The 14,817-nt window shown below is 30.1% G+C and overlaps 1 protein-coding gene across 1 annotated transcript; it reads right to left on the bottom strand.

Moving 5' to 3' along the window:
* Positions 1-9,739: 9,739 nt before the first annotated feature.
* LOC108346552 (transcription factor bHLH148) lies at positions 9,740-10,670 on the bottom strand. The gene has a single exon (XM_017585623.2). The coding sequence runs from the start codon at positions 10,462-10,464 to the stop codon at positions 9,862-9,864; it is 603 nt and encodes a 200-aa protein (XP_017441112.1). The 5' UTR covers positions 10,465-10,670; the 3' UTR covers positions 9,740-9,861.
* Between the last annotated feature and the right edge of the window lie 4,147 nt (positions 10,671-14,817).

Here is a 14,817-nt window from a genome sequence, read left to right as displayed (position 1 = left end):
TGCAGCAGTAAGTTGTCAGTGATTCATAAAATTTTATGAAACAGAAATTAAATTTCGCTGACTGCATGGCAGATACTCATGTATACAGCATATTTAGGAGCAAAACTGAGCTTTTAGTTATGCAAGTATGTATTCAACATTCAAGGAAACAGAAACCTACTTTTTTTGTAGAACTAACGCATACTGTTAATACAGAAAGATTTTAGGATGACCTATACTTAATTAATGGCTCAGTAAAAAAAAGTCACCGAACTGTGGTATCATATTTATACTACCATGATGCAACAAAAATGTACAATAATGATGATGGACAGAAAATCAAGGAAATAGGAAGAACCTAGTAATTGTACAATAACAAAAGGTTCTATCATTCAGAGCTATATAACCTGAAACTGCTTCCACAGACCCATTTTATAATAAATAAGAATATGAAGTAAAATATACGAAAGTGCGCTGTTGGAAAATCCAAAAATGAGAAATTAAGCACAATAGAGTCAGCTCAGATGCAGTATAAAATTCACATTAAAAAACAGCATAACACAATAATTTTTGAGAATTTCACACATTTGCAAAAATCAATTCAGGAATCAAGCAGCAGATAGAACATCCTTTATAAAACTAAATAAATAAATAAAAAGTTCGTCAGAATCTAGAAGTCCTCTGAAGCCAAAGAAATAAAGTTGACATTTACAATAACAACTGCAGAAATATAAAATGAATAGTGCATTGATTATTGGGAGAAAGAATAAACCTTCTTTGTAGAAAAGTAAGAGGGTTGGCATCAAGGCCTGATTGACCTCTCCAGAGGGCGAATAAGCAGCAACTTGCACCAGTAGCAGCCATTGCTGTTGAGTTGTTCCTCATCTCAACACTCCGAAATTTGAAAATATAATGCCAAAACTCGTTCGTTTTGGGTATTTTTCTGTTTCCGTCTCTAACACTCACCATCAGTTCAAAGGAAAGTAAAAACACTTGGAGATTGGATTTGTTTGAAAAACATCTCTGTACAAGGAAATTCAGAAGAAGAAAAACTAAGAGAGTAAAATAAAATAGCTTTTTCATAAATTATATTAAAAGCTGATTTTCTTTAAAAGAAAAAGTGAGCAAATATTATCATCTTTTGAAGAAAAAAAACATTCATGATTTTAATTATGAAAACCAAACACATCAGCGTGATTTGGCCTTTTTAATTACATTTTAAAATTTATATAATTGTATACTACTTTTTTACTTTCTTTATTATATAAAAATAATATAATTAAACAAATTATTTATTATACATTGTACTGAAATTATATTGTAACAGAACAAGATAATCAAATATTGTAAATTTAATTGTATTTACACTTTCATTGTAAGTTGAATATAGGTAGATTCTTTTTTATTTGCTTTAGAGTCTCTTGCTTCCGTTCCTTTTTTGTTTCTTTATTATATTTTTGTCATTGTTTCTATTAATATTTTTTATTTTGGAAAGTTGACATTGTAAATTTAAATACATTTCAATTCCAATTGTAGTTTGTTGGTAGTAATCAGGAAGGTGCAGGAAGAAAAGGTAAAGGTCCAGTGAGATTCATTACGTCTTAATGGGCTTGGACATATTTTTATTTTTAAAAAAATCATTACATTGGGACCTTTTGGGCCCTTGGAAAGTTTACTTAGGTAATTATATTGTAGTTTGATTAAGAAAAGGGTTAGCAAAAGTAGCTACATTGTAAATTTGTTATTGTTACATGAAGGTGAGTCACCCAATACACTGAGAAATCAAACACAGATTCAACGGGTGGTGGGTCATTCAATCAAATTCCACATGATGGGTCTCACCTCTCAAAACAACCTTAACTCTAATAATCTATGTCTTACATTTCCATTCCAAGGAATCTCTGAATCACCCTCCATCTTATGTTATGTCTCTCGTTTTCATAAGAGCATTCGAATGGAAGCAATTTCCTCCCGAAGCCATGTTTTTAGTTTGGTGGCTTCATGATATCCTTGAAAACGATGATCCATCGATAAAGCTTGTGATCAAAGCATTAACTTGTCCACAAGAAATCGCCTATGAGAGAAAGATAAGAAGAGAAGGTTATGATTGGAGAATGTATGGGGTGAAATTGTGAGAATTTTGTGGACAATATAGAACATTGAATTAGTTGGGTCCATTGTGATGGCTTTGAATTGAATAGAAGGAAACAAGTAGAAAATGGTGATTTATTTAGAATGATAAGATTGAAAAACGGTGGCAATCAATTAGTGGAAAAAGAGGTATAAAAAAGCATTAATGGGGCTATTATGAAGTTCAAATAAGTTACAAGTCTTATCCCACCTCTAAAAAAGGATGCGTGACTCACTATCTACTTCATTACTCCACTAATCACAAATAAAGTGGTTCAATATAATATAATGGTCATCATGTGAGGGACAAGGACATTTTTTTAGTATATTGCTAAACAATTGTGTCTTCTTGTTTTGTTTCCCATTTGTGGTCATGATGTGTTGCGTTTGTAGAAGATCATATATCTCAAACCGATGCTAACTTTATCCACAACACAGTACTTGTAATTTTTTATTCGTTTTTGGTGTTTGAACTGCTTTAGAGAAAGAAAATAAATATTATAACTTCAGGGGTTGATGCTGAAACCTTTCTCATTCAACTTTTCACGCCGTTCTAGCTTATCTTTGAGAAATATATTCCCAAAATCTTGCTAAGTAAGAGGCCACAATTCACATTCGGATCTTTTTTTATGTAATGTTATGTTCTATCTGTGAGAAGAGAATTAATGTGTCACTATTAAGTTGTTTTCCGTTGGTATTTTTTCTTGTTTAATAATATAATTATACAATATGTGTTAATCATGGGAAAGCAAATTAGATGCAATAAGTAGAGTGGTACTTTTGTTCAAGTATTTCAATCAGTTTTTCGTTGAGGATAAAATGTTTTAATTTGTAATACTATATATTTCAAAGAAATATAATATAATATAAAAAAATAGGGTCAAATGATCATAATATTTTATTTTTAAGACGGTGGTTGCGTAGCTTTAAATTATTTATGAAATTTGATTGACAGTGTAATATTCACACATACACACACATATACATATATATATATACATATATATATATATATATATATATATATATATATATATATATATATATATATCAATGTGACTATTCTATTTTGTAAAATTGTAACATATAGTTTTTTACTTCAATTGTTGGGATTAGAGATATTTGTCTCATAGTCTTAAAGAAAAAAAATTTGTTAGAACTTAAACAATATAATATATTGATATAATATGTTGTATTGAAATTGTTAATTCATTTATTGTTAAAATTATAAATGATATTCACTGATTTACTCTAATAATTTTGTGATTGTAGTTTTCATCTGAAACACAGTGTATATATGTCTATATACATAGAAAGTAAAGTATTATATCTCTAGTATTAAAAAGTAGTAATGCGATATAAGAATTTGCTAATAGAAAAAATGCTAATATACCTTTATATGCTAGATTATTCATGAATTGTTCCTAATTAATATAAAAAAAATCAATCAAAAAAACATCTAAGATTTTTAGAGGATTCTGAATATATAACTTATAAATTTAGCATTCTATAATTATTTACGTAATAATTTAATTACACATAATATTCAATTTCCATATAAACGAAATAAATGTTTATATTCACCATAGTTATTCAGCGTATTGTTCTCCATATCCAGAAAATTTAGAGTGCGTAATTGGATTTCAAATAAAATATAAGACTTTTTATAAGAAAAGTCCATCAGTATTGAGATTTTCAAAACTCTTTAAGAACAACATCTTAAGTGGTATTTTGTTTATATTTTAAAAGACTAAAATAAAACATTTGAAATTTCAAACCATACCAATTTCAATAAATTGGTTCGTTAATCGAATCTTTATGTTTTTTTGTGACATTTTATCAGCGCGTATAAATATCATTTTATTAATCAATCTAACCAGAATATGCGAGCCATTTATATTTTTCATTAATTTTTTTTTTCAATTTCAACCATGATAGCAATAGAGTTTTGGATTACTTTTTTCAAATTGTTTTGAGTTGTTAAAAGTCAATTTCTTAATTGTTGTTATTAATATTACATATGAAAGTTCGATCAACATAATTTTTTTTATTTGTCATGTTTTTCTACGACTTATTTTTAAACATTGACAGTAGATACATAACAGATGGTTTGATGTGAATTACCTTAAATTGCATAATACATAATACATTATGTATTTTTTTTACTAAAAAAAGATAAGTTAAAAGAGTGTTGTTACAAGCAATAATAATTTTTAAAAAAAATCCACAAAAATTGTTTTTGAATTTTTTTATTCAATTATAAAAAAATATAACAGAAAAAGTATAAAAAAATAATATTAGGAAATTGGTTAAGTGTTGAATGAATTGAAAGATCATTGATGTTTTGGATGGATCCTTGGGTGGGAGACCACAAAGCTACTGATTGCAAATTAGTGTAATTGGTTATAGGCACAGGTATATGTCACATGCTCACCATTAATTATTTTATGCTTTCTGGGTCCCACCCTCTTTCATTAATTATCTCATGTCCTAATAACTTGTCATATCCTAATTAAATCAAACTTCAATTTATTTGAGTATTTTTCAAATTTGATATTTCATGAAAATTTATTAAATTTTATTAGTTTGATTAAATTTTAAATTTTTCATAAATTTGAGTTTTTTAATTTACTTTTTATTAAAAAAATGTTAGTAATATTTTTAATTAAATTATTTATTAGTTAAGGAAAATTTTGTCATGTTACTTAATTTTCATGGTTAAAGATGTGAGACTGTGTACTTAATACAAGATCAATATTAATAGATAACAAGAAACCGTCAATCATAACAATCTAATATTAACAACAACAAAATATTATATCTTTTTTAAAAAATAATAATATTAACAAATATTTATCATAAATTTAATTAAAAAAAAACCCAAAATTAGTTTAAATATATCGGTTGGATTCTTTAAACTTTATATCCAATTTCATCACGGTAACCTTAAGTGGATTTCCACTAATATTTCTAACAAGTCATTTTATAATATCCACCGATGCAAATTAGACTGCATTAACATAAAAATACTTATTAAAAAAAAGACAACTTAAAAGTTAATGACTACAATTAATTACCTAAAACACACAATACTCTTGTGCAAATACAGAGTAAAAAAAAAAAACTCTATCACATGAAATATGATGGATGTTACAATAAAAACTTATAATACGACCACTTCCTTCTCTTTTATCTTGAACAATATTTCTTTAAAAATCAAATGAAATCTGTAAAAGCATATTCGTAAATATTTCTAAATCACACTTTACAGAAGTTTTGAAATAATTGATTGATATGATCAATTATTTTTAAATATAATTGATTAATATGTTATTTATGTAATATGTGAATATTTTGAATCAATATAATTGATTATTTTTAAATATAATCGATTGTTTTTTGAATTGAGGTTTTTTTAACATAATACATTATTATTTAAAATAATTGATTATTTTTTGAAAGTTATGATTTTTTTCGATAATAATAGATATTTGACACGATCAATTATCATATTCAAAACTTATTTAGAAGAAGTTTATGAAAAAATCTATACTACTTCAATTAGTTTATAACTTATAATCTATTTAAGTTGTTTCTATTACTATTCTTTATATTTGAATATACTTTTGTTGTCATTTTTAATTTTGTTTTAATTATAATTAAATTAAGAATTAAATAGAAGTATTAAAAAAAATCAATAACAATGCCATTATTTAAAAACCTAAATTAATAATTATGTAACAAGATATTGTTATTTTAGAAATAAAAAAATCATTTGTAATAAAAATTATATAATTATTTTTATATAATTTTACATACTAACTAATTTTTAGTTAATATTTATAACTTAAAAGTTTATTAACAGAACAGTAGTTTATTATTAATTAACTTATCAGGTAATTTTAAAAATTATTTTTATGCTTAAAAACTATCATAAAATATCATTCCGATTATGTACGAAAAATTAAGAAAGAAAATGAAAGCATAAAAACCAAAAGAAATGAAGAAAAAAATGAACATATATAATATAGAAAAAATTAATTTATTTAATTATATTATAAGTATTTTAATACAAAATTTACATTTATATCATAAAATTAGTTGTCATAATTATTTTAATAATTTTTATCATTATTTTTTAATTATCTATTATTAATATTATTACTATAATACTAATAATAGTAATAAGAAAAATAATGATAACATAAATATTCGTAATGGTAATTATTTGATTCGAGGTACATCATAATAAATCATTTAATACACGTATTGTTAAATTTCCTTATTCATTTTTATAATGAAAAATAAAAGTATTATAAAATGAATGGATTTGAGTGAGTGCTAGACAAAAGAAAAAATAAATTTTTTAGATTAAAGCAAAAATAATAAAAATATATATATATAACATAAAAGCTTGTGAATAATTTAATTCATATAATAAATTTAAAAGGAATTATAGAATAATATATTTATAAAATAAGAAATTTAGTTTTATCATTACATTATTTTTAAATGAATATCCTACAATTGGTCAGCCATATAAGAAGTTAATTCCATAAAAAATTATAAACGGTCATATACCTAACTTAATGACTATTGGATCCAAAGCTTTTTTTTTATTAATAAGATAAAAATTGACTTAGGCGATATTAGATCGCAATTGGGTTAATCTTAGTTAAAAATTCATTGTGAAAGTGTGATTTTCGACCCTACGTACTGAAACAATGTATATTGACATTTTATGTTAAAAACAAAATAAATATAATGAAAATATTATTATTTTAAATTATTAAATAAGTGTATTTTTATTTATAATGTAAACATATATCACCACCCATATCCAAAACGAACGAATTATATAAATTGAGTTTTCACTTTTATCAACAAATAAATGAAGTGCAAATATTTTTTGACAAATTTGTCCCCTTTTCCCATTATATTAATATAAAAGAACTGGTGATATTGCATGAAAATTTAGTTGATAATATTGTTATTACTCCATGACATGTTGACATATTCCATCAAGTCACACTACACATCTTCTTGAAATGATTGTTGATATATCAGAATTAAAGTATGTATAATATTTCAATCACATATATTATATTTAAAAATAGTTAATAAAAACAGCAAAAAAAAACATTACAAAAATTAGACGAATCCATATTTATCGTAGAAGAAATATTTTAAACCAAAAATTTAATATTAATAAAACTGTTGAATAAATCCATCTTAGTTTACAAGTTATTATGTCAAAAGTTATATTCACTTCCTTATAATTTTCTAGAATTTTAATATTTACTTCAGCCTAATTTTTTTTGAAAAAAAAAGGAAACTTCTTATGCGATGTCCACTACTCAATGATTTATATATATATATATATATATATATATATATATATATATATATATATATATATATAATATTAGGAATTGGTTTTAGATGGCATCATCATTAACTAGTATTTAGGTGGAGTTGTATTTTGGAACTCACCTTGAAATCTACTTTTGAATGATGGTCACTCTACACTAAAGAGTTGGTATTTTAGTTTCTCAGTGATGAGTGTGTTGAATAAAGTGTGTGCTGGAGTAGGACCTATAATATACAATTACGAATAATGCTTTCAATGAAAGTAAGGTTATCTTGTTCTTAAATAAAGATAAAGTAATATTGTCTTTACATAAAAATGCAATTTATTTTAAACTCTTATTAATAATATAGATCATGTACCAGCATTCCACCCAAACAGTCATCTATTTGAGTAATGGAATGTGATAGTTTAATTATTGTTAAAGAGTTATGAAGTTTATCATCATATTATAATCTGAAATCTTGATCAAATGTGGCATAAAAAGGTTTGATAGTGGTCAAAAAGTCTCATGTCAAAATGCTATGATTTTCTGCATTATAACAATTGTTCCACGATTAGGTAAATTAATTAGTTAATCGAATATATCTTCAGCAGAGCTAAGCCCACAAGGAAAGGACAACACAAAGGGAATCGATTTTTTATTTATTTTTATTTTAACTCTGTTATTACTTATTCATCTTTTCGTTTTCATGAATATGTTTCCACAATGATAATAACATTTGTGTTGGAAGTTGGTGACACGAGTTTGATTAAGGAAAGGCCAGATTCATTGGTGAGTGACCATTGCCGTTTGCTTTGTAAATGGTCATACTTTTATGTTAGTGCTGGATGTGGACACACAACAAAGACCTATTTCCATTTCTATCGAGTTTTTCTCAAGAATTACTAATTTTCTTTCTTTCTCTGTTACTAATTTCCAGAATCATCGATTGAATTACCCTCCATAATCTGAAAAGCCAGAAGGGGAAAATTTTCAATATTTTTGGGTGGTCCTCTTACAAATGAACCCAAGCAAGCCACTCTACGATTCTAACAAGGGATGTGGGGTGGTGAGTGCTTCCACTGAAAACGATGAAACTACAGCATTCGTGTGTCTTAATGGCTCTGAGCCACAGAAAGAGAGAGAGAGAGAGAGAGAGAGAGAGATGTTAGTGAAGGAGTTTAAAGAAAGTGACATGTTGAGTCCTTGATAGGCCATTGCCTGATCTAAAAGGGCATGTGAGCCTTTAAGCTGAGCATCTGAGATAGGCACGCCTCGGCCAGATTCAAATTCTTTTCCCATTCTGACCAACTTTTTTGTTACGAGATCCATGGCTTGTTATTGGAAGGTGTGGGAAGAAACCAAGAAACGAAAAAGAAGGAAGGGGAAGAGAAGTAGATGGTGTGAAATGTTAGTGGGGTCGTGTAAGGTGTGGGCGACAAGTCACATGGCATGTTAGGCCATTCTGCTGTGTCCAATAAGCATGTTTTTTGGAGCTTTCGTGAAAAGTTTGGAGAAGTGGAGTTGGCCATTCAGTCCATTCAATTTCCTTGACACATTCACTTTAATTTCTCCCCACAGTATCATAAAGCCTTATTGCTCGATGCTCTCCTCAGATAAAGACCAATAAATTCTCAAATACACACACTTTCAAAAGTAGGAGAGACTTCAAATTCATTGCAACCTTTGCCATTCAATAGTAACCCCAAACAAATATGCATGTGATGTCACAATGTTTGTCTCGTATCCACCTTAGCACCCAATATAGCATCTATCCAAATAACCCACCACTAACTCCACTTCCAAACATAAAAGGCTACTGTTTTAATTCAGATCCAAACAGAGTAGTTTTTTTTTTACCCTACGTCGTACACCACAAATTCCTTTCCTATACAAAAAACTGATATTTTTTGCAAGCTTCACACCATTAAATCACATGCTCAATCATGGATCCGGTTAGTAAAATCAGAATTTGGGCAAAGAATGGATTCTATGACTATTGTTTTTGAAGGAAAGAAAGTTTTGCAACGGATTCCTCCATACGTTTTTCTATTAGTTTAATTTTTGGTGTTTGCAAGATAGAAGAGTCAATTCCATTGGTGAATGCGTGGTTGAAACGAACAGTGGAGATTGCTTCGGTTGACATGATAATTAATCTATTTAGATTTATCCGTTTGCAGCAGAAACAAACAAGATTCACATCAATGTGTATTACAAGAACTGAATGTGGTTGGTGTGGTGATAGTTAAAAGGGATGTTCACATTCTCCGAGATTAAAGTGGGACAAAAATAGATAGATACATAGATAGATAAATATGTACTTAGCAAATTAAGTGGAGAGAAAAGGAGACAAATAATAGTAACAGTTTAAAAAATGGACAGACACGTGAGGTGACATACATTACGAGGAAGGAGAAGAAGACGAAGAAGAAGAAGCGGCGGAGAGAAGGTTAAAGAGAGCGTTCATGGCTCGAACCTGCATCTCAAGCGCGGGTATGTAATCGATGGCTTCTTCCAGAACAACCGGCAACGGTTCTTTCCGGCAACCGGGAACCAACCGTCCCAGGAACCTAACTTTCCTCTGCACACTCGCTCCACCCTTCGCCTTCAGCCGGTGAACGCTCACGCGAGCTCTCTTCGACCGGCCAGGGGACGTCGCCGCCACTCTCTGTCTCTTGTGTTTCGTGAACTTGAGCTTGAGCCGGTTGGTGAGGATGGCTCGGCTCCAGCGCGTCCTTCCCCTGGCCGTCACGGCCAGGACTCTGTCGGCAGCTTCGCGCACGGCTTTGCCTTTTGGCGACGCGGAGCCGAGGTTGACTCTGGCTAAGGCTTGGCGCAGCTTGGAGGAGTAGATTTGTTGCTGCGCTTGGGATTTCCACCTGGGCTGCTTCTCGTCCTCTCGTTCCTGTGTTTTCTTCTTCTTTCTTCTCTTGGCGTCACGTGACCGCTCCGTGCTCGCTGTTGGCGGGTTTGTGATCATTGACGATGAGGATGATGATGCCATCTGAAGAATGTTGAATTCTTAAAACGATTCTCTCACAGAAATATATTAGAATGTTGAAAGAGAATTACGGAAGAAGATGAACGGGAAAAGGATAGAAGGGAACGGAACAGGGTGGGTGAGGTGTTCCGTTAGAGTGTTCCCTTGAGTTGAGTTGAAGGGAGAGAGGAACGGTGGAGTAGAGATATAAAGGGATCACAATCGCGATGGAGAGAGACTGCCAAACCACGCGTCCTAATTTTTATTTTTATTTTTATTTAAAAAATAAAAGAATAATTGTTTTATTTATTTTGGGCTGCTTAGGCATACTGGACTGGGTTTAGCTTTCGGTACTTGTCTGAATGCCAGCCCAGCCAGCCTGTAAAGCCTATTTTTTTTTTCCAAATCAAAATTATAAAATGCATATGTTGCTATCATATTGTAAACCGGTGACGATTCTCTGTTTATAAATCATTCAGCTTTTTTATACTTTGTAAAAGTCACAAATTTCATTTCTAAATTTTGTACGTTATTTTATTTTTAATTTCTCAATTTTCGTTGTCTTCCATCCTGAAGACATATAGCTAATAAATATATTTCAACGTTATCCCCATTTTATTGTTAGTTTGTATTCTAAACTGACTGTACTATATTATTTTAGTTTAATTATTGCTTTTAGTTTAAATTATATAGGTAAGAGAAGTTTGTAGTATACATAAAGATTTTTGCATTTTATAAATATCTTTTGTCGTCTTTTGCAATATCACAAGTTCTCTTATAGTTGAATAGGTAATTCTAATGTAACTACTTTATTTGTTTTTGTTTATATTTATATGAAATCTTTGTATTGGTTTTTTCATATAGCTTTTACTGTGTTTACATTTGTTTCGTTATGTTTTAAATACATAACTTTAATGAAAATCTTCATAAAAAAAGAAACTACCAAAAGGGTTCGAAATAATAATAAAATAATGTATATAAAGTGGAACATAACCCAGTTAAGAAAGAAAAAAGGGAGTAAAAAAATGGAGACATATATAAAGGTTGTGTTGTGGTGAATGTTTTGGTTGGCAAAGGGTAATGGTGGTTGATAGAAGGCACTGAAAATATATTTTGGAGCGCATGAGAATATTTTTGACATATTTGGGATAAAAGCTCATGCCATCTAATCTGTAGCATGTCTATCTCATAGTTGAAGATAACAGCAGAAAAATCCAGCGAGGTTGAGAGCGAAAGGACCCTTCTTCGAGATGGCAAAGGTGGTCCATCGAGACACTTTATGCACAACAGTGAGACATGCATATAAAAAGGGCCAAACGGATTATGCCAAACGGTTCGAACAATTACCAAATCTTTTGGATAAAAACTACAGTTCATCGTATATTACTTAACATGTAATAAAGTTATGGTTTTAATTTAATGTAATTAACTTTGAAGGAATTTGAAATGGAGAAGCTATTGGAAGAGTGATAGAATTAATACATGGGTTTGATGATGATGAAGATGGGTTAGCAGTGAGCAACTGGATCCGCATTGGATGGGTGCATGCATGATGGTGGCTTTCCATTGAGCTATTCCGTGCAATGATTGTTGGGTATGTGTGTGTGTGAGTGTGTCCATTATAACATTAACAATAAACAAAAGAGGGATGCATCATGTGGTGTGGTGTTTCTCTCCCACTTTTCCATCTCCAAATTCTTTTGTTTTTTTGTTGCCAGAGATTTTGGATTTTTATTCTTGTCTCACCTTGTATCATGCTCCACATTTTTATACTTATTTAACAATATAATTCTCAATCATTCATGTTTAGCTTATCATAAGCAAGCCTCGACTCTTGTTTGATATCATGGTGCTTGCAAAGTTAATGACCCTACTCATCATGGCTCGCGACTCGAGGGATACTTAACCAAAGACAAAGCTACACAACACACTTGATAAAATGGTGAATCCTAAGAGAATTAAGGGTGAAAACTAAAAGTAGTTTGTGTTTGTAGTAATGACAAGGCAATCATGAGCACACTGCTCCTCGTTCTTGTTAAAATCATGGTAGCATGTGTGTGACCTCAGTCAACAGGGGATAATGTAGATAACTATTTTGAGAACCTAAATCACCACAAGGCATTATGATGTGCCAGCCAGGTTTGCCTCACTTGTTTGAGACACAATAACACAGAGACCACCTAAAGACAAAGATAATAGAAACAACAACAAAATAATTAAGATTAATTACAAATTATTCTTAGCTAAATTTCTTATCAAACCATAATCATGTGTTTTGTTTCGGTTTGCGGGAGAGTGGCGAACTTTTTTTCTTAATTCGTTTTCCTAACTTTACACTCAGGTTCTTCTTCTATTTCGATTTTACTGTTGGGTTCAACTTGAAAGTTACTTACAAAAGTGCGATATTAACAATAAATGCATATAAAATAAAATGTTATTAACACATTACAATACTTTAAACCTATTTTTATAGATTTTGAAATGAATTTTAAATTAATCTCAGCTTAATTATAAACTAATTGATAATAATTTTGTTTAGTTTTAATGTAATCATTTTTAATAATAATCTTTGTTTAATCCTAATGTTCGTCTAGTTAATCCATAATCGATCGATTCTTTTAATATTTCAGATTGACTGAACCGTGTATTTTGTGATTCGACATTCGTACTATACATTATTGTTTATTTTTACTAAAATCTATTTTCAATAATTAATTTTTGTGTAGTTGTTTGAGAGTGTTTAGTTATGTGGATTTATTGTTGGAAAACTTCATTTACCTATTTTCTGGTAAATATAATATGGTAAAACGGGTAACATTTGGATATTATTGGGGAGTGTGTGAATCTTTGAGTTGGACTAAACTTTAGATCACCGAAACCTAAACCTAAAGTTGACTTCAATATGAGGTGTTTTAATTTGTTGTTAGTATTAAGGCGGCAACATCAGGCAGTGATGTAATGATGAGAAGAACACAACAAATAAACAAAAATGAATATACTTAACGATGAGGCACAACCAAGATCCAGAAAAGAAGAAGAACCATGTATAAGAAGGAACATGTACTGAGCTGGCAATGATGTTCCAAGAAGCTGACGTGTCACGAAAGCCACCCGGAAGACGCGCAGTTGCTTCGTCCAGTTGGGAATAAGTTGGGGGAGTTGCTCCCTCCACCCCTACACATCTCTTCCTCCACCTCCCCTTTACTTTTTTTCCCCTTTCTCCACCTTTCTTTTACTATTTTGCTCCTCAGTAAAATTTTATTTTTAAAATTATTGTTTTTTAATTTTATTCATTTATAACATATTTTACTGATAACCTACGTAGTTCCTTGTATGAGTAAAATATTTTTCTGCAAAGCTTGGTGATCGTGAAAAGAATTATCAAGCAATCTTCCTCTTGTTCTCGGTGCAATACGTGGTGCAGTGCGTTTATGGTGTAGTGTCCTTGTCGTGGTTCCTCTCCAGGTACGTAGTCATAATCCTTCCTATAATTCTAAACCCTAAACCCTTCCCATACTTCCAATAATCCTTTGAATATCCAAGCCTATAATCCTTGCATGAGCCGCAAAACGTAGTAAAATAAAAACGAAACCTAAAAGGAACACTGCCTCTGGACGGATGACATCCTTCAACGGATGTCAACATCCGTTTAAGGCGAAACGGATGTCGACATCCGTTTTGCCTTAAACGGATGTTGACATCCGTTGAAGGATGTCATCCGTCCAGAGGCAGTGTTCCTTTTACGTTTCGTTTTTATTTTATTTGTTTATTTTATTTACAGTAATTTATATTTAAATTTATAATTTTAAATGTTATATATGGTAAGAAGAAAGAAATGGAGAAATAGAAGTGAAAGGTTGATGAGGCTTGAAGAGAAAATGATAAACGGAAATGGAGAAATGGAGAAGAAGCTTGACGGAAGAGAGAAAGGTAAACGGAAATGGAAGAGAGGAAGAGGTGCAGAGGGAAGTAAATCAGAAGTTTTAAATAAATTAAAATATTAAAATAATAAAAATAAAAAATTTTAACTTTTGAGGATATAATTGTCATTTTAGAAGGATATAATTGGCATTTTAGAAAATTGGGGAGGTGGAGGAAGAGACGTGTGGGGGTGGAGGGAGCAACTCCCATAAGTTGGATGACAGCATAGATAGACACCAAAAAAACCATGCTAGCTGGGCTCCTAGTGACCCCCAATGGATCCAAGGCCCAAAACTGTCCTTATACGTTAAAAGTTCTTAACTTTCCTTTTGCACCATCATATTTTTTTTCCATCCAAAAATTAATATTTGATTTTTAGATTAGGTCATTTGAAAATTAAGAATGACTTTTAAATTTGTTTTTGCTGAAAAAATCTTAAATTTATTTATTTTTTAA

The sequence above is a fragment of the Vigna angularis genome, chromosome 1 (assembly GCF_016808095.1).
Source record: "Vigna angularis cultivar LongXiaoDou No.4 chromosome 1, ASM1680809v1, whole genome shotgun sequence".
In the NCBI taxonomy this organism is placed as follows: Eukaryota; Viridiplantae; Streptophyta; class Magnoliopsida; order Fabales; family Fabaceae; genus Vigna; species Vigna angularis.
The sequence above is the reverse complement of the archived record's forward strand: the minus strand, read 5'-3'. Positions and strand labels throughout refer to the sequence as shown.